The following is a 17,305-nucleotide window of genomic DNA, read 5'->3' as shown; positions in this document are numbered from 1 at the left end:
TTTAGGCTATATACTCACATATATCTTATATCTAACATACTTTTGAGCATGTGTTTCTCAGCTCCCATCTCTTGCTATCTCTATTAATATTTGCCATCTTCCATTTTTCACTAAGATCTGCCCCCTACTCAATAAGATATGGCAAAGATTTGTTTTGACTAAACTTACTTGTAATATTGAAAAGTTATATTTTTTATGTTTTGTAATATAGAAAATAAAGTTTATATGTAAACCCTTATTAGAAATGGATACAAGAATGAACAATTATTGTATGTGTCTCATGCACAGGATTTTAAATTTACAATTAATGTTCTTCAGAGAACTTAATTCATCTAGGTGAAAATATCCATCTGCTGCATGTATTTTTTACAAAATATATACAGAATATATTTTGCCAATTTACAAAGCTTGTAAAATTAGTACAATGCTTTTCAACTTACTTCAAGATAATTATACTTACTATTAAAAGAGTCCAAAGGGAATATTCTTGCATTTGTACATATACTTATTATTCTTACCCTCATTCAGAAGGAAATTATATCTAAATATAACAATCAGAAAACACAAACCTCAACACAAAAATTTCAAAAATTTCCTACCATGTCACTGAACAAAAAAGTCTAACTTCAAAGTTTTGGGGTTTTTTTTTTCCTTCTTCTTATTCAAGGGAACCAATATTCACCCTGGAAGCTTGAATAAAATTTTTTTCTGTAACATTATTCAAATTTTAATATATTTAAAAGCTAGCAATACAGATATTTGCCTTATCAAAAGCAAAATAAGATAGAAATCATAGATATTGGGAAATAATTTAGGATAGACAATCACTTGAAATACAACCAATGGCCTGAATAAAAAATTTCTGAAAGTTCTGTTCAGGAAAGCAAATGCCTCTTCCTAACATGAAGCCTAAAAGAAACAAAAGAGGCCCAGTATTTCCTTTCATGCTCTTGATGGCTACAACCTGTGTACTTTACCAGGCCACTCAAGATGCTCAAGACCAGGACTATGAATCTGAGGGAGAAACTAAAAGGCACAAAGCTTTTCCAGTTTTTTTTGTGGGAGGTGGGGAATAATTAGGAGGATCATGGTCTGTGTTGGGAGTTTGGACTATGGTGGGCAGCAGTGTAGGACCCAGTGTTGAGCAAGGCAGCACAGGCCTTCTAAGCAAACCATTTTTATCGCAGAATCCTGGCTGACTCTGACCAACTCCAGCCTTCCCACTGCTTTGGTGAGCTACCAATATCCTTCTACCAATTCCATTTATGTTTAAATTAACCATAAGTTTTTTTCATTTAGTATCAGCTAAGACAACGGACTATTAGGGTAGGATGGTTGTACTAACTTTGATTTACTGCATGAGATAGAGCAGTTAAATCAGTAATGGCTAAGCCTGCTGCTGCTGCTGCCGCTGCTAAGTCGTTTCAGTAGTGTCCGACTCTGTGCGACCCCATAGACGGCAGCCCACCAGGCTCCACCGTCCCTAGGATTCTCCAGGCAAGAACACTGGAGTGGGTTGCCATTTCCTTCTCCAATGCATGAAAGTGAAAAGTGAAAGTGAAGTCGCTCAGTCATGTCCCACTCTTGGCGACCCCATGGACTATAGCCCACCAGCCCCCTCCGTCCATGGGATTTTCCAGGCAAGAGTACTGGAGTGGGGTGCCATTGCCTTCTCCCATGGCTAAGCCTAGCTTTTAATAATACATGAAGTTCAAGAGTAAATTAGCAATAAAAACAGGCAAAAGAAGGAGGCAAAAGTGGGACAGTGGAAAAAGACTGGACCATGGACATAAACATGGTGAGACTGCTATGGTGGGGTCCTACATTAACAGCCCACAATATCTTCCAGAATTAGGTTTTTCTGGTTTAACCTAAAATCTTACATGACTAAATATTGGTTCCAAAAAAGGGCCATTAACAGTTCATGCATCACAGCTAAAAACACGAGAGATCACCTTGGCACTAGAGATGAGATTAGAGGAGACAGGCAATTGAAACTTTTCTCCTCTGCCCACTACACTTAAGAAATAGGCCCCTTTTCTTTTCTTAACATCCTGATGTTGTAACTGCCCAAATTACAAATGTGGTATAGGCAGATTACAGAAAGTTGGTATAAACCACTTCACTTTGCTTTACTTCAGTTTTTTCCTCAAGACTACTTACTTTAAATTTCAATGGATATTACATACTTGTGACTTATTTATTTTACACCTAGTGATTTGTACCTCTTAATCCCCTTGACCTGAAATAGTTACAAGCATGTAATGCACAGCACAGGGGATATAGTCAGTATTTTATAACTTTGTATATAGCATATTCTATAAAAATATCCAATTACTATGTTGTAAACCTGAAACCAATACAATATTGTAAGTCAAATGTTTTCACATGTTTGAAGTCCTTAAAAGAATATTTTTAATGGAGAATTTTCAGTTACATCTCTTCACAGAAAGGACATAAGTGAATATATTCTTTCTGAGTGTATCAGAATCTCTTAAGTTATGGTCCAGGAAGCTTCATTTTAACTAGATCCTCGGTGATTCTTATCCACATCAAAGTTTGAGAACAACTGCTTTATAGTGATGATTTCAAAAGTAAGGACTACTTTGGCAAAGTAGAGGATAATCCTCTAAAATGGGAGAAGAATGTATTAGAACACTTAGTAGAGATAAACTATTCATTTACATTTAATCTCATGTTTTACATTTCTCTTTATGTACGTAAATGTAGCACAGTAACATGTATATTGCATATAAATATATACTCAAGTATAAGTCACATACATTAGAAGTACATGCTCAATTTTTTACTAATGGTGTGAATGATAAAAGTTTGGAGACGGCTGCTCTAATGTGGTAACCTGCTTTTGTTCCATCTTTCTATCTCTTTCACTATACAGGCTACATTTCTCTCCTACCCACAAGACTTGTGGCTGGTATCTTCAAAATGCTTGGATACTATGAAAAGTTGCCTCTTCTACAAATCCCAATCAATCTGTAACATCCAGCATTAACTACTGACTCTACTCAGAATTCAGGTACCATAACATAAACAGAATAACAATTAATTCACACTTCTGATAGAATATATGTCTATCATCTCACATTTTTCAACCCTAAAGTAACCTCACCTGAACCTCATCTTAGTTCTTTCTTTCTAAAAAACATTTAAAATCTCTGTTCTTTAAAAACTCCAACAACAAAAATTCTTAATTGGGTATGTTAAGCTTATCTCTAAATGAAAATCTAGAAATCTAATATTAGAAAGTATATCTAAAAATTGAACAGAAGGCAAGCTTCTCTTTCTCAAAACTGTCCATCTTGTTGAATTTGAAGGGCTAAAATGCATTTTTCATCAAATTTAAAAATAGTCTCAGTTTACCTTTTATTCTATCTTTGAACTTACCAATTACATGTTTCTGTAAAACAAGATCAATGATCCGTAGACAGATATTCTCTAACTGCTGAGTAACCTAAAGACAAATTTTAAACATTTAGTTTAAAATTCATCATAACCCTTAATTTAATCTATGAATTTAATATTATCCCAATAAAAATACCAATAGGATTTTTTTTCCAATAGGACCTTTTGAGAAGAGAAATTAAGAAGTTAATACTAAACTCCATGTGAAAAATTAAACATCAAAGAATAACCAGGATATTCTGAAAAGTGGGCTAATGATGGAAATTTGGGTTAAAATCATAATAAAATTACAAGTTAAATTAATTCCTTATCTCATATTTTATACCAATACTTTAATTCCTAATATATCTAGGACTTCAATGTGAAGACATAAAAATACTAGCCATCTTTTTCAGATTTCTAATTTTACTTTTCATACATTAAGTATTTATACACATGTAAATATTTCTTTTAAGGAAATCTTGCTTTCAAAGCTTGCTTTTAGTAAGTCAAAGTTCAAAATCATAAGACTGGCAGTCAGGAGACCAAGATTCCAGTCCTCATTTTGCCTCTAGTTACCTATGACCTTGGCAAAGCCATCTAGCTAAAGGCTTTAAGATTTTTCATCTATAGGTTAGGGAAGCTAGATTTGATTAGTGTATCTCAACTTTAACCCATTCCTCCTTTGATAAACACAATAAGGTCACATGCTCCTTTAACTTTATTTGAAATTCAAAATAAAAGTAATATCAAGAATTAAAAAATTAAAACAGAAACATAAAATGGTGGGGTTGGTTTTTTTTTTTTTTCCCAAACTAATCCTGATGCTTATCCTACTACTACCCATCCTCCAGACAAACATATTTGGGAAAACTTGACAAGACGATTTCTAAGTTCTCTTCAAATTTAAAATACAAGTTCTACATATAAAGAGAAAGAATAATCCTTACGTATACATGCAATTCAACTTGAAAATCTCACCATTACAGAGAGGCCCATATACTTTCAACAAGGACACAGAAATACAATAATGAATATGAAAACAAAAATTCACATTAAGTCGTTTAGGCAAAGAAAGGCCTGCCCAGGAGAAGAAAATTGAACCATTTTAAGAACCTGGTAAGCATCCATTAGTATGTGATAAACACACGATAAGTCAACAGCCACAGGGTTTAACAATGCTATTTAAAGAACCAGCACCTGCTTCCTAAGTCCCACTGTATAAAACGAGAGCTGCCATCATTGCCAAACAAGTCAACTGTGCTGGCAGAAGTAATGAATACAAATCTAATTTAAGTAAAGGCTATATAATATATAATACTTGAGGAGGAGAGCAGCAGGTTTTAGGAAGGCAATAATTGATATATTATCAGGATATATCAGTTGACTGCAACTCTAAATCTACAAATTCCCAACTCCGTGAACATGAGATACTACCTGAACCTTGTGCTCTACTTCTGCAAAAGGGCACTACCAATACCCGCGCTATGGCAGGGGGACATGGTAACATTCTACCAGCTAATGGATAAGGGGAAGACAGAGGATGAGATGGTTGATGGCATCACCGACTCAATGGACATGAGTTTGAGCAAGCTCCGGGAGTTGGTGATGGACAGGGAAGCCTGGCATGCCGCAGTCCATGCAGTCGCAAAGAGTTGGACCTGACTGAGCAACTGAACTGAACTGAACGGATATGAGAGTGCTTGACAAACATCTGCGCAAATTCTTAATCCAATGTTGTTCTGGAATTCAGCCTAGGAAAGATGATGTTTTAAGCTCTTCTTCCCTTCCATTCTCAGGTATTTGTTACATCAGTATTTTATTCTGTTATTTAAAATTTGCCTCTGTAACTGAATGGCAGTCTCTCTCTACCAAGAAGATCAGACTGTGGATTCCAAACAACAGGGCTATGTTCTATTAAATTTGGTTTTCCCCCAAGCCTACCCTGGCACATAGCAGATGTGATGAACTGAACTAAGTTTAGCAAAAGAGATATACTATATACTTTAAAACCACATGCAACATTTCCCTTCAATCATTTTAATACTTTTCTTTAAAATTTGAGGGTAATTTTTAAAATCCAGCAACATAACCAGCAATTTAAAGGTCAAGACTTTAAAATTCATGACCAATGATAATATAAATTTCAGTTACTATAATGACATCATGAAACACAAGGAAATCCTACCTCTTTGTGGTCTTCTACAACTGTCAAGATAGTATCAATGGTATGTAAAATTCCCATAGCCATTACAGTCTTGTCTTCAACTTCTTCATATTCATCACTTTGAAGAACTTTGCCAAATATCTCAGCCTACAAAAATAGCAAACACATTCAACAATTAGTACTGCTACATTCACACTTCTCTATGAGAAGTGAGCAAAAGGACAGTGTCACATCTCCAAAGGCCACCACTGCTCAAACTTTAAGATATGCAGTTTGCCAAGTGAATATTGATGATGGAAACTGTCATGTTTTAAATATAGCCACTTTGCCCTTATCTAGTCACTAAAGTGGAATATATACTAGCTATTATAATCAAACAGCAAATAATTAACTTCTGGTTGCCATTAAATAAATCCAAAATCTAGGAAAACTGAAAACTATACATTGAAATTATTAACCATCAGAATTATTAGAGCAAATATTTTTACATTAGCATTTCAGTTACATACAAACTAAACTTCAAATTTTGGAGTTTAATTTACTTAGATTATTCAAAGCCTTTATACCAAACTAACATAAAGCTATGCCCAGTCTTACCAAATGCTGAGTCATATCCACAGCAATTGAGGCTACCTCTTGGCTGTATTCACATATCATCTTCTGGATAACATTAGTAACATCATCATTTTCTGTCTCTCTAACAATGTGCAACAGCTCCTGCATAATAGGCCTTACATGTGGCTTCATATATTCCTTGGCTAATGCAATAAAAAACAAACTCAGTAAAAAATATTAGCGATTCACAAGTGAAACTTACTTGGTCACAAGGTAAATAACACAGGGTAATAGGTTCCAGATACCTATGTGCCTGATGGTAAGTAAGTTATAAAGTTGTACCAAAATAATGTTCACCAATGTATCCGTTTTCCCATGAGTAATATATGGACAATCAGTCCTGCACAGTAAAGAACTCTCCTGACCCAAATGCCAATAGCTCCCCTGAGAAATTTGCCTGAACTAATTTGAATCACATGTATCCTCTGTCATCAGCATGACTTATCAAACAGGAATATGACAGCATGATACAAGTGTAAAAACCATTTACATAAAGACTATGCCCACATTGATGATGCTCATTCACTCTTTCACCCCAATCTCCAACCACTCTTCTCCCCACATGTGTTTATCTAATATTGCCTTCCATTGGAATAGTGTTGTATAGGGATAAAGGCTAATGTTCTTCATAATGCAGAATTTATTTTTAAAGGTTTATTTGAATTTTGAACAGCGCATTCTTCGAAACAAACAAAGGAGATATGTGTTATCACTCACTAGAAATGCAACTTGCTGCTTTCAGAATGGGCAGAATCACAAGAATCCTAGAGCTAAAAGGAATCTTGAAGCCATCTAGTCCAATCCCCCTAAATTTAAATATATGGCAATCTAAGCCTTGACAGATCACATATCTTGCCCAGGTCTAGACGGCAAGGCAGGAGCTCAGTCAAAACTAGACTCCTAGGTCTCTCGATTCCCCATCTACCCTAATGTTTAACAATCATCAACTTGTTTCCTAATCTCAAATTCTTCTGGAAACCACAGTTAACAGACATTCCTAAAAGTGGCAAGAATAAACTCTTATAAAATTCTGAGGGGGCAAAAGCTCAAAAACCCAAACTCTGAACTTTAAGACAAGGAAGTAAACAAAACTATTTGAGAAGACAACATCAAAATTATTATTTAATTAAAAATACCCTCTAAAAAATGTATTCTTATTCTAAATTTTAAATTTTGTTAATTTAATAATAATTTTGGTTTTACCTTGTGTCTGGTTAGAAATTAATGACTGAAGAGCAAGGGCAGCTTCAACCTTGACAGGCATCTCCTTATCCTCAATCAGGCTCTTCTTTGCTAGATCAACTGCATTTCTTAGGTTGAGCTCATTATGAAATTTCAAAGAACTGAATGCATGAAGTACCCAACAGGACTATGTTATAAGGAAAAAGTTAGTAGGAAACTATTAGGATTATGGTTTTATGTAACAATGAATATAAAAACTTCTAAGTAAAACATCATTAATCCTACCACGTACTATTTATTTATTTGTTTTTTGGAGGGAAACATATTAGTCTCAGTTGCTAACTTCAGGATTCCATACTTCTTATAAGAAAGGCAATTTTATTACTTCTAAATTACCTTTATGCAATATCATTATTCATAAGAAAGATTAAACAGAACCCAACTTAAGTGTCTCTAAAAAAAAAATCCTGTCAATGCTTTAATAAATATTATGACTCACAACTTATTATTTATATGCAAAAGCACTGCAAGTCAGTGTTGACATTCATTTACTGGTCATCATAGCAAAAATGAATAAAATATTATTTTCCCTTACACTAATCAGCTTAGGAAACTTGACTTTTTCAGTCACAGAAGATAAAAAAAAATTTAACCTTGTATAAATTACCAAACTTTAAACTATTAGACCACTAAATCATATTATTTTTTTAAAGTCTCTATTGCATAAAATACAATTGACAGTAATTAATTTGAATGACTAACGACTTGCAAGAGACATACAATTAATAGTCTGTAAACAGTAACCTACTTATAAAAATACTTGTGCACCCTCTACATTTCTAACCTATATTCACACAAATCTTTCTCTAGTGACTATTATCTCTTTTTAAATATTTTTATTTATTTATTTGATTGCTCCAGGTCTTAGTTCTCTGATCAGGGATTGAACCCAGGCCCCCTGCATTGGGAGCACAGTGGTCCTCCAGTGGGACCACCAGGAAAGTCCCTGTCTTCTATTTATAAAATGCATTGGTGTGTACAAGGCATTGTTAACATATACTGGTTTTAGCAAGATACTTTGTTGTGCTGATACAGTTACAAAAGTAAGCACTAGGCTGTTAAAAGTTCTATTTTTATTTCTCCATAAAATATATTGCTTCTATAAATAATATAAACTTAGAATACAAATAAATTTACATGGATTATTATTTTCTACATGTTATTAAAGTATATCTAACTATTACACTAGAAATCATAATCAAGAGTTTAGCCAAAATATAATTTTCCTGCTGTTTTGGACACTAAAACTTAGTCAGCTTATGAATTTACATGGTACCACTGCTGCAGCATCACCCCTCTCACAGTATGTTCTGCATATGCAGCAAGTGAGGCAAAGGCGGGCAGCTGTAGTTAAAATCTAGACATCACTTTATTTACTAATTTGCTCTTTATTCAGCTTTTATGACTATAAAAGACATTCTCACTGACTTCATTTTGTCCCAGTGTGGTAAAAGATAAATTTGTCCAAAAGTATTTAGTTCAATAATTAACTTACAAATGAAGATTTCAAGACACTAATTTCGAGACATAATGAAATATGGAAAAACCTACTCTGGCTCGAAGGTATCCCAGGTTAGACAATAGTAATGGAAATACATGATTCTGCAACAGTAACTCCATTTGGTCCTTGAATAAACTCTTCTGTTAGGAAATAGAAATTGAGTTTAACTTATTAACGTCTTTTTCATATGTAAAAATCACTTCCTAATAAAGCTTGTTTCTTATGAAATACTTAATATACTTCTTTAAATTTTGTAAAATTATTGACCTACATAATGCATGTTTTAAAACAAGAGAAAAATAGTCTTTAGATAGAAACTTGGTATCGACTGATCTTTCTAGAAACAACCCTAAAGTTATTTTGTATCATCTTTTTTCTATAACAACAGTTTCATACTGAAAAAGTGAATAAAAAGCCATTTTAAATTAAAAAAATTAAAATGACAGAAAGAAAAATATTTAGTCAACTCAATTATGCAGAGTCAGCAGTTTTAAATTATCCATAATTCTCATATTATCTCATCTGCCTATGCTTCACAGTGTTATTAAGTAAAGTAAATTTGAGTAGCTTAACCTTCAGTAAAATATCAGCTAGGGAACCAATCACATGCAGGGCTCCATCTTTCTTCCTAGGATCAAAGTTCGGGTCTGTTAGGATTTGATAACAGAATGCCATCATTTTTGGCAACACCTAAAGAAAAGAAATAGAAGAATCCACTTTAGTCTACATGAGCTTTCACTGCTTTACTATCATATTAAAAATGATGTACAAATTTTCAAAAATAAAGATATTTTATTGTGTTCTATCAAGCAACTACAATTAAGAAAAAATATTCCTTTTCCCTTATGAGGATACAAAAATTTTTTTAAGTTACAGATTATAACTACTAACATAATTTTTCAACTACAAGGGGCATTCATTAGAATGTCAAATCAACACAGTCACCTTTCAGTTCTGTATTTAAAAAGAATAACTACATACCTCTTTTCTTTTCTTTGCAGCAGTATATAAGAGAGTCTGGGCTGCTGTGGTAGGAGAAGCATAATCTTCGAAAATATCTAAGATTTTAGATTTTAAAAGTTTAAACCATGTTAGCAAAAATACAACTACTTATTATAGTTTAAACCTGACTGACCACTACTCCAGAACCAAGAAATAAAACAGTCCATATATAACACTGGTTATAAGCTAAGAACATATCATGACTGCTCTCATACACAACAATATTTATCAAACTCTATAGGTTGTCCTTTTAAATAATCATATTAAAACAAACAATACAGTTCCACTGAGGATAGGAAAAATGCTTTACCTCTATCAGAAAACAATAAAAATGTATTTACTGTTTACTGTGTGCCAGGCTCTGTTCTAAGCTCTGGGGATACAAATATCAAAAAAAGGTTCTCATCTTGCTTACACAGTAAGAGAAAGAAACAAACTGATTACACACAAACGCACACAAGACAGTACAGCTGAAAACACCGCATCTCAGAGAGGTTAAGTAATTTGTCCACAATTACACAGTAAGCAACTAGGCCAGTATTCACATCCAGACTGTCTTAACATCAAGGCCTGAGCTCCTTCAGTCTGTTTTTTTAAAAATATTTATTTATTTCTCTGGCTGTGATGGGTCTCAGTTATGGCATGTGGGATTATCGATCTTTGTTGGGGCATGTGGGATATTCTAATTATGGCATGTAGGATCTAGTTTTCTGACCCAGGATCAAAACCAGGCCCCCTGCATTGGGAGCATGAAGTCTTAGCCACTGGACCGGCAGATAAGTTCCTCTCTTTCAGTTTTTACCAAATCTAAAAACACCATTATTAATATCAGTCAATATACTTAGAAGTATTTTGTTCATATAAATAACTGCACATGACAAAAATATAAAAAGGAGACCAGTAATTGTTTCCCCCAATAGCTTTCTAAAAGTAAAATACACACACTAGCCACTGCGTTCTAGTCCACAGAAGGAAACTATTAAGGAAAAAAAGACACAACCTAGTCTTGAGTTATCCATATTCTCTTTTAATCAATAAAATGTAACACACAGAGCTCTTAACTATTATATTTTCCAAAACCTGAAGTACTTTCTTATTTAATATGAAGAGTAAGTAAAGTAACAGTAGTTTTCAGAAAGCTAAACAAATACACTGCACTTATAAAAGTTCACAGGTATAGAAAAGCCAAACACTAAAAAGAATGCCTTAAATAAGACAGAAGAAAGATTAGCAAGTAATTCTGTGCTATTTAAAGCACTGTGCATGTGCCGAGTCACTTCAGTCATGTCCGACTGTGCAGTGCTATGGACTGAAGCCCACCAGGCTCCTCTGTCCATGGGATTCACCAGGCAAGAATACTGGAGTGGGTTGCCATGCCCTCCCCCAGGGGATCAACTGGCACAGGGATCGAACCGACATCTCTTAAATCTCCTGCATTAGCAGGTAGGTTCTTTACCACTAGTGCCACCTAGGAAGCCAATTAAAGCATTAGGAAGGGGAATTAATAAATCCTGCATTATGTATCATGATTTTGAAAAGGAAATGACAGAATGGAAGGATAAACCAGTGGTAAATACTTTTGCATTTACTTTTCTCACACTTCTGCTTTTCCTGTACTTTGTCTCCAAGAGAAAGAGGCACTTCCTCACTTACCGAATCAAATAATACTAAACATAAAGCACTGTGAAAACAACATGGACCAATAATCTGGCATCTATTCTAGTAGGCTTAGTTCAGGTAACCAGAAACACATGTCCCAAGAAGAGGAAAGCACTGTGGTCACAGTCCCTTCAGCATGCCTTAGGTAATGCTAGTCTTACCATTATTTATTTGAACATTTCACTGAATGCAGACTAGTGCCAAGAACTTGCAAAGTCGTGTAGGGCTGTAGAGGAATGGAGAATGCAAAATAAAGCAAGACAGACCACCAGGTGGTCAATATTGAAATTTGATTGGCTGATTCTTTGCAACCACAGATGGAGAAGCTCTACACAGTCAGCAAAAACAAGACTGGGAGCTGTCTGTGGCTCAGATCATGAACTCCTTATTGCCAAATTCAGATTTAAATTGAAGAAAATAGATAAAACTACTAGACCATTCAGGGAGGACCTAAATCAAATCCTTACGATTATACAGTGGAAGTGACAAATAGATTCAAGGGATTAGATCTGATAGACAGAGTGCCTGAAGAACTATGGACAGAGGTTGGTAGCATTGTACAGGAGGCAGTGATCAAGAACATCCTCAAGAAAAAGAAATGGAAAAGGCAAAATGGTTATCTGAGGAGGCCTTACAAATAGCTGTGAAAAGAAGAAAGCTAAAGGCTAAGGAGAAAAGGAAAGATATATCCATTTGAATGCAGAGTTCCAAAGAACAGCAAGAAGAGATAAGAAAGACTTCCTCAGTAATCAATGCAAAGAAATAGAGGAAAACAATAGAATAGGAAAGACTAGAGATCTCTTTAAGAAAATTAGAGGTACCAGGGGAACATTTCATGCAAAGACAGGCACAATAAAGGACAGAAATGGTATGGACCTAACAGAAGCAGAAGGTATTAAGAAGAGGTGGCAAGAAACACAGGAAAACTATACAAAAAAGATCTTCATGACCCAGATCATCATGATGGTGTGGTCACTCACCTAGAGCCAGACATCCTGGAATATGAAGTCAAATGCGCCTTAGGAAGCATCACTACAAAGCGAGTGGAGGTGATGGGATTCCAGTTGAGCTATTTCAAATCCTAAAAGATGATGCTAAGAAAGTGCTGCACTCAATATGTCAGCAAATCTGGAAAACTCAGCAGTGACCACAGAACTGGAAAAGGTCAATTTTCGTTTCAATCCCAAAGAAAGGCAATGTCAAAGAATGTTCAAACTACTGCACAATTGCACTCATTCACATGCTAGCAAAGTAATGCTCGAAATTCTCCAAGTGAGGCTTCAGCAGTACGTGAACCGAGAACTTCCAGATGGTCAAGTTGGATTTAGAAAGACAGAGGAACCAGAGACCAAACTGCCAACATCCATTGGATCATCTTAAAAGCAAGAGAGTTCCAGAAAAACATCTACTTCTGCTTTATTGATTATGCCAAAACCTCTGCCTATGTAGATCACAACAAACTGGAAAATTCTTGAAGAGATGGGAATACCAGACCACCTTACCTGCCCCCTGAGAAATATTTTTGCAGGTAGAAACAACAGTTAGAACCAGACATGGAGCAACAGACTGGTTCCAAATTGGGAAGGGAGTACATCAAGACTATATATTGTCAACCTGCTTATTTAACTTATATTCAGAGTACATCACGTGAAATGCCAGGCTGGATGAAGCACAAGCTGGAATCAAGACTGCTGGGAGAAATATCTATAACCTATATATATATGTGTATAACCTATATATGTGTATAACCATACACAGATGACACCACCCTTATGGCAGAAAGGGAAGAAAGACTAAAGAGCCTCTTGATGAAAGTGAAGGAAAAAGTGAAAAAGCTGGCTTAAAACTCAGCATTTAGAAAATAAGATCATGGCATCCAGTCCCATCACTTCACGGCAAATAGAGTGGGGAAACACAGGAACAGCACCAGACTTTATTTTCCTGGGCTCCAAGATCACTGCAGATGGTGACTGCAGTCATGAAATTAAAAGACACTTGCTCCTTGGAAGAAACGTTATGCCGAACCTAGACAGCATATCAAAAAGCAGAGACATTACTTTGCCAACAATGGTCCATATAGTCAAAGCCATGGTTTTTCCAGTAGTCATGTAAGGATGTGAGAGTTGGACCATAAGAAAGCTGAGCACTAAAGAATTGATGCTTTTGAGCTGTTGTGTTGGAGAAGACTCTTGAGATTCCCTACAACTGCAAGGAGATCCAACCAGTCAATCCTAGAGGAAGTCAGTCCTGAGTATTCATTGGAAGGACTGATGCTGAAGCTGAAATTGCAATATTTTGGCCACAAAGAACTGACTGATACAAAGAACTGACTCTCTGGAAAAGACCCTGATCCTAAGAAAGATTGAAGGCAGGAGGAGAAGGGGACGACAGAGGATGAGATGGCTGGATGACATGAGTTTGGGTGAACTCCAAGAGTTGGTGATGGACAGGGAGGCCTGGTGTGCTGCAATTCATGGGGTCACAAAGAGTTAGACACGACTGAGCAGCTGAACTGGACTGAACTGAAGATAGTCCCTGCCCCCAGATAGCTTCTTCACTGTGGGAGAAACAGTGGTACACAAGTAACATCTTCCTATACTAACTGCCTGAGTACGCATGAAGTGATTAATTCATACTGGGAATAAAGAGGAATGAATTTGGGCAACCTACAGAGTTCAGCAGCCTCCAGGAAGATGCAAGGCTAAAAGGACCCACAGGGAACAGAACCACACACTGGTGTCAACAAAAGTAATTTCCTTCTCCTGAGGAATATTCAGTCCCTAGGATAAGGACACAAACTATATTGCAGCATTCCTAAAATATGCAGAAATGCAAAGGATCTCCCAGACCAAGAACAAACCCAAATGTGTAGCCCAAAAGTCATAGAAAGGAATGGACTCTGTAGATCAGCATCACAATAGAAAGAGTTGCATAGAGATGATACTGCTTCAGCATCCTAGACAGGGTTAGATAAATAAAGTAGCTTCTCATCTCAAGACCACTGGCTCAGCTGAACATCAAAACTTTCACGAGTTTTGGAATTTATCATGCAAAGCAGAACTCTGGGAATTTCACAAAGTAATAAATCTACTCAAAAGTATAAATTTAGTTATACTACTTCATATAACCAGGAACTGATGAGGAATAAAATAATTTCAATTACCAAATTTCATCCTTATATACTCATATGGATCTTCCTGCCACAGTTCTTCATCCTCATCTTTATAGCACATCACAGAAAAAATCACATCTTCAGAGATATTCTAAGAGAAAAAACAAACCAATAAATGGATATAGAGTATTCACATTTGGGGAATATTAATAATGAAAGGCTTTATGAAGTCAGTTTTCCAAACTGTCATATTAATGTTTCTAACATATCTTTAAGATCTGTAATAAGATAACACTAAATAAAATCTATCCTAGACACCAAAGATAAAAGAATTTGCTTTACTTTTCAGCTACCATCTTAGAGATTACAGAATTAAAGAACGCATACTTTGAGAGGAAAAAATTTAGCTCCTAACATCTTCAAATTACCCAGTTGTCTGTATGTAAATATTACTTTATTTATCAATGGTCCATAACTTTTCATTGATTTGTCCCTTATCAATGCTGAATTAATCAATGCTTAACAATGCTGAATTCTACCTTTAAGTGAAATTGATACAAACAGAAAACTTTAACTTTTGCTGTAGAATGTAACAACCTAAAAAAAGAAATAAAAACCTACAAAAGAAAATGGTCATTTATCAGGCTGCATTTCCTACAAAAGAACACTACCTTAACTACAACCCTGGCGACTGGTTTCAAAATGCTGTTATACAAAATACCTCATTTGATCCTAGCAACTTGCAGGTAAGGAGGGGAGAAAAATACTATCTGACATATCAGAGGAAAAACAGAGGCTAAATGAGATTCCAACCAAGATCAACTCATTTAACTTGAAGGCCTCATTCTTCTCAAATATTTAAACTTCTAAACTCTTTATATGAAACATAAGATACTCTTCTGAAATTATTAATGAAAACAAACATATGTTAAATATAAAATCTTGGATTAGTTAACACTGACCTTGTCTAGAAAATTTTTAACTAGAGGATAATTTCGGAGACCTGCTCACTGACACTAACCTGTATGTGCGGCTTCATCTGCTTCCAAGTCACAGAATGAACAACTCCTTGGTTGAGATAGTTGAAAGCTTGCTGAAGAACACGGGGAGCTACATACTCTTTCTGCCTATACTGGTCTAAAATTTTTAGTAGTACCTACAGGAAAATAGGAAGAGAAAACATAGGAAAACAAACAATTTTAAAGTTAACAGGAGGGGCATTTTAGGCATGACATAAAATCAAGTCAGAGGTTACAACAGAGATAAAAAAAAAACTAACATTTTTAGAGAAATAAATATTTTGTGAGAAAGCACATGAGCTTAGATAGGTCCTTGTTATACTGAACTGAAAGGTATCTCACTGTGATCTTCTGCCATTTACCCTACTTCTAACCTGTGGAAGTATTCAAAATAAGCCTATATTCTATTCCACATACTAGCTCTTCAAATAAATTAAACCTACTGTAAAATAACAGACCTGACTAAATGAACACTGAAAACACTATATCCATATAGTGAGAGACACCATAAACAGATTTTTAATATTTGACAAAGGTGCATTTCAACTAGAAAAAAAACGTCATTCAAAAAAAACCAGTACTGGGATAGTTGACTAGGTAGCTCCTAAAAAATTAATGTAGCTCCCTAACTAAACTTCACACCAAAATAAATTCCAGATGGGGAAAATATTTCAACAGCAACAAAAAAAAAAGAAACCATAGAATAACTAAAAGAGTGTGGAAATTTTTTATTTTATAATCTCAGACCATGGAAAGTCTTTGTAGAAATAACACAAAACCGAGTTTTTAGAATTTTTTTTTTTTTAAACTGTTTCTAAGGAAGGAACCATGTCCAAAGCCACTGCAATGACCCATGTAGGAGGCTGCACTACCACATAGCCCAAGTATTCCGGTTCCTGATCTCCAGAGTCCTTCACTACAAGCAAGCTTATCTCTCTCTCAACTGATGCATAAACTTAAAAGTGTTCTTTTAAAATACGTACAAAATTTACAAATTCAGAACATGAATTCAGTTCAAGTCACATAAATTCAGGCTTATAAAATTTGTCAGAAGTCTTATCACTGTGGCAGATTCATGTCAATGTATGGCAAAACCAATACAGTATTGTAAAGTAAAATAAAGTAAAATTAAAAATTTTTTAAAAATTAAAAAAGAAGTCTTATCACCAAGAAACTTTCTGGAATTCAGACTAAAAAGGGACGCTACTGAACACAGTTCTCCCTAATATGGCTGTGGTTCACGCGAAGCGCAGGTGGTAGCAGATGAGCCACAACACTAACCAAAGGAACAGCTTTTGATTTAAAAAAACATTTAAAAATATCAGGAATATATACCTTAAATGACCAAGGTTCAGTTGATGGCATGGGTGCAGTTCAGTTTAGTTGTTCACTCATGAGCGCCATTTTGTGAACGGCTTCCACGGCATGGATGCAACCGCATGAAATTTAAATGTGTGTATTTATACATGTTTACATGACACTGAAAACCTCTACTGAACACACTATAAGAAGGCATCAATTTTAGGATGCTTACTGGGGCTTTAATAGCAGTGGAAAGAGCAGAGAGAGAGCTGACCAGCTCCCTG

The 17,305-nt window shown here is 35.2% G+C and overlaps 1 protein-coding gene across 1 annotated transcript in view; it reads right to left on the bottom strand.

Annotated features, from left to right (window-relative positions):
- IPO8 (importin 8) overlaps positions 1 to 17,305 on the bottom strand; it is a 68,339-nt gene that overhangs the window by 26,765 nt on the left and 24,269 nt on the right. Inside the window, exons 9-17 of the mRNA XM_069585445.1 lie at positions 15,722 to 15,856; positions 14,752 to 14,851; positions 9,909 to 9,985; positions 9,501 to 9,617; positions 8,978 to 9,067; positions 7,388 to 7,553; positions 6,167 to 6,327; positions 5,591 to 5,716; positions 3,406 to 3,472 (exon numbers count right to left, since the gene is read on the bottom strand). Of these exons, the coding sequence (XP_069441546.1) occupies positions 3,406 to 3,472; positions 5,591 to 5,716; positions 6,167 to 6,327; positions 7,388 to 7,553; positions 8,978 to 9,067; positions 9,501 to 9,617; positions 9,909 to 9,985; positions 14,752 to 14,851; positions 15,722 to 15,856 (1,039 nt within the window). The remainder of the gene's footprint in view (positions 1 to 3,405; positions 3,473 to 5,590; positions 5,717 to 6,166; positions 6,328 to 7,387; positions 7,554 to 8,977; positions 9,068 to 9,500; positions 9,618 to 9,908; positions 9,986 to 14,751; positions 14,852 to 15,721; positions 15,857 to 17,305) is intronic.

The sequence above is a fragment of the Ovis canadensis genome, chromosome 3, assembly GCF_042477335.2.
Source record: "Ovis canadensis isolate MfBH-ARS-UI-01 breed Bighorn chromosome 3, ARS-UI_OviCan_v2, whole genome shotgun sequence".
Lineage (NCBI taxonomy): Eukaryota > Metazoa > Chordata > Mammalia > Artiodactyla > Bovidae > Ovis > Ovis canadensis.
The sequence above is the reverse complement of the archived record's forward strand: the minus strand, read 5'-3'. Positions and strand labels throughout refer to the sequence as shown.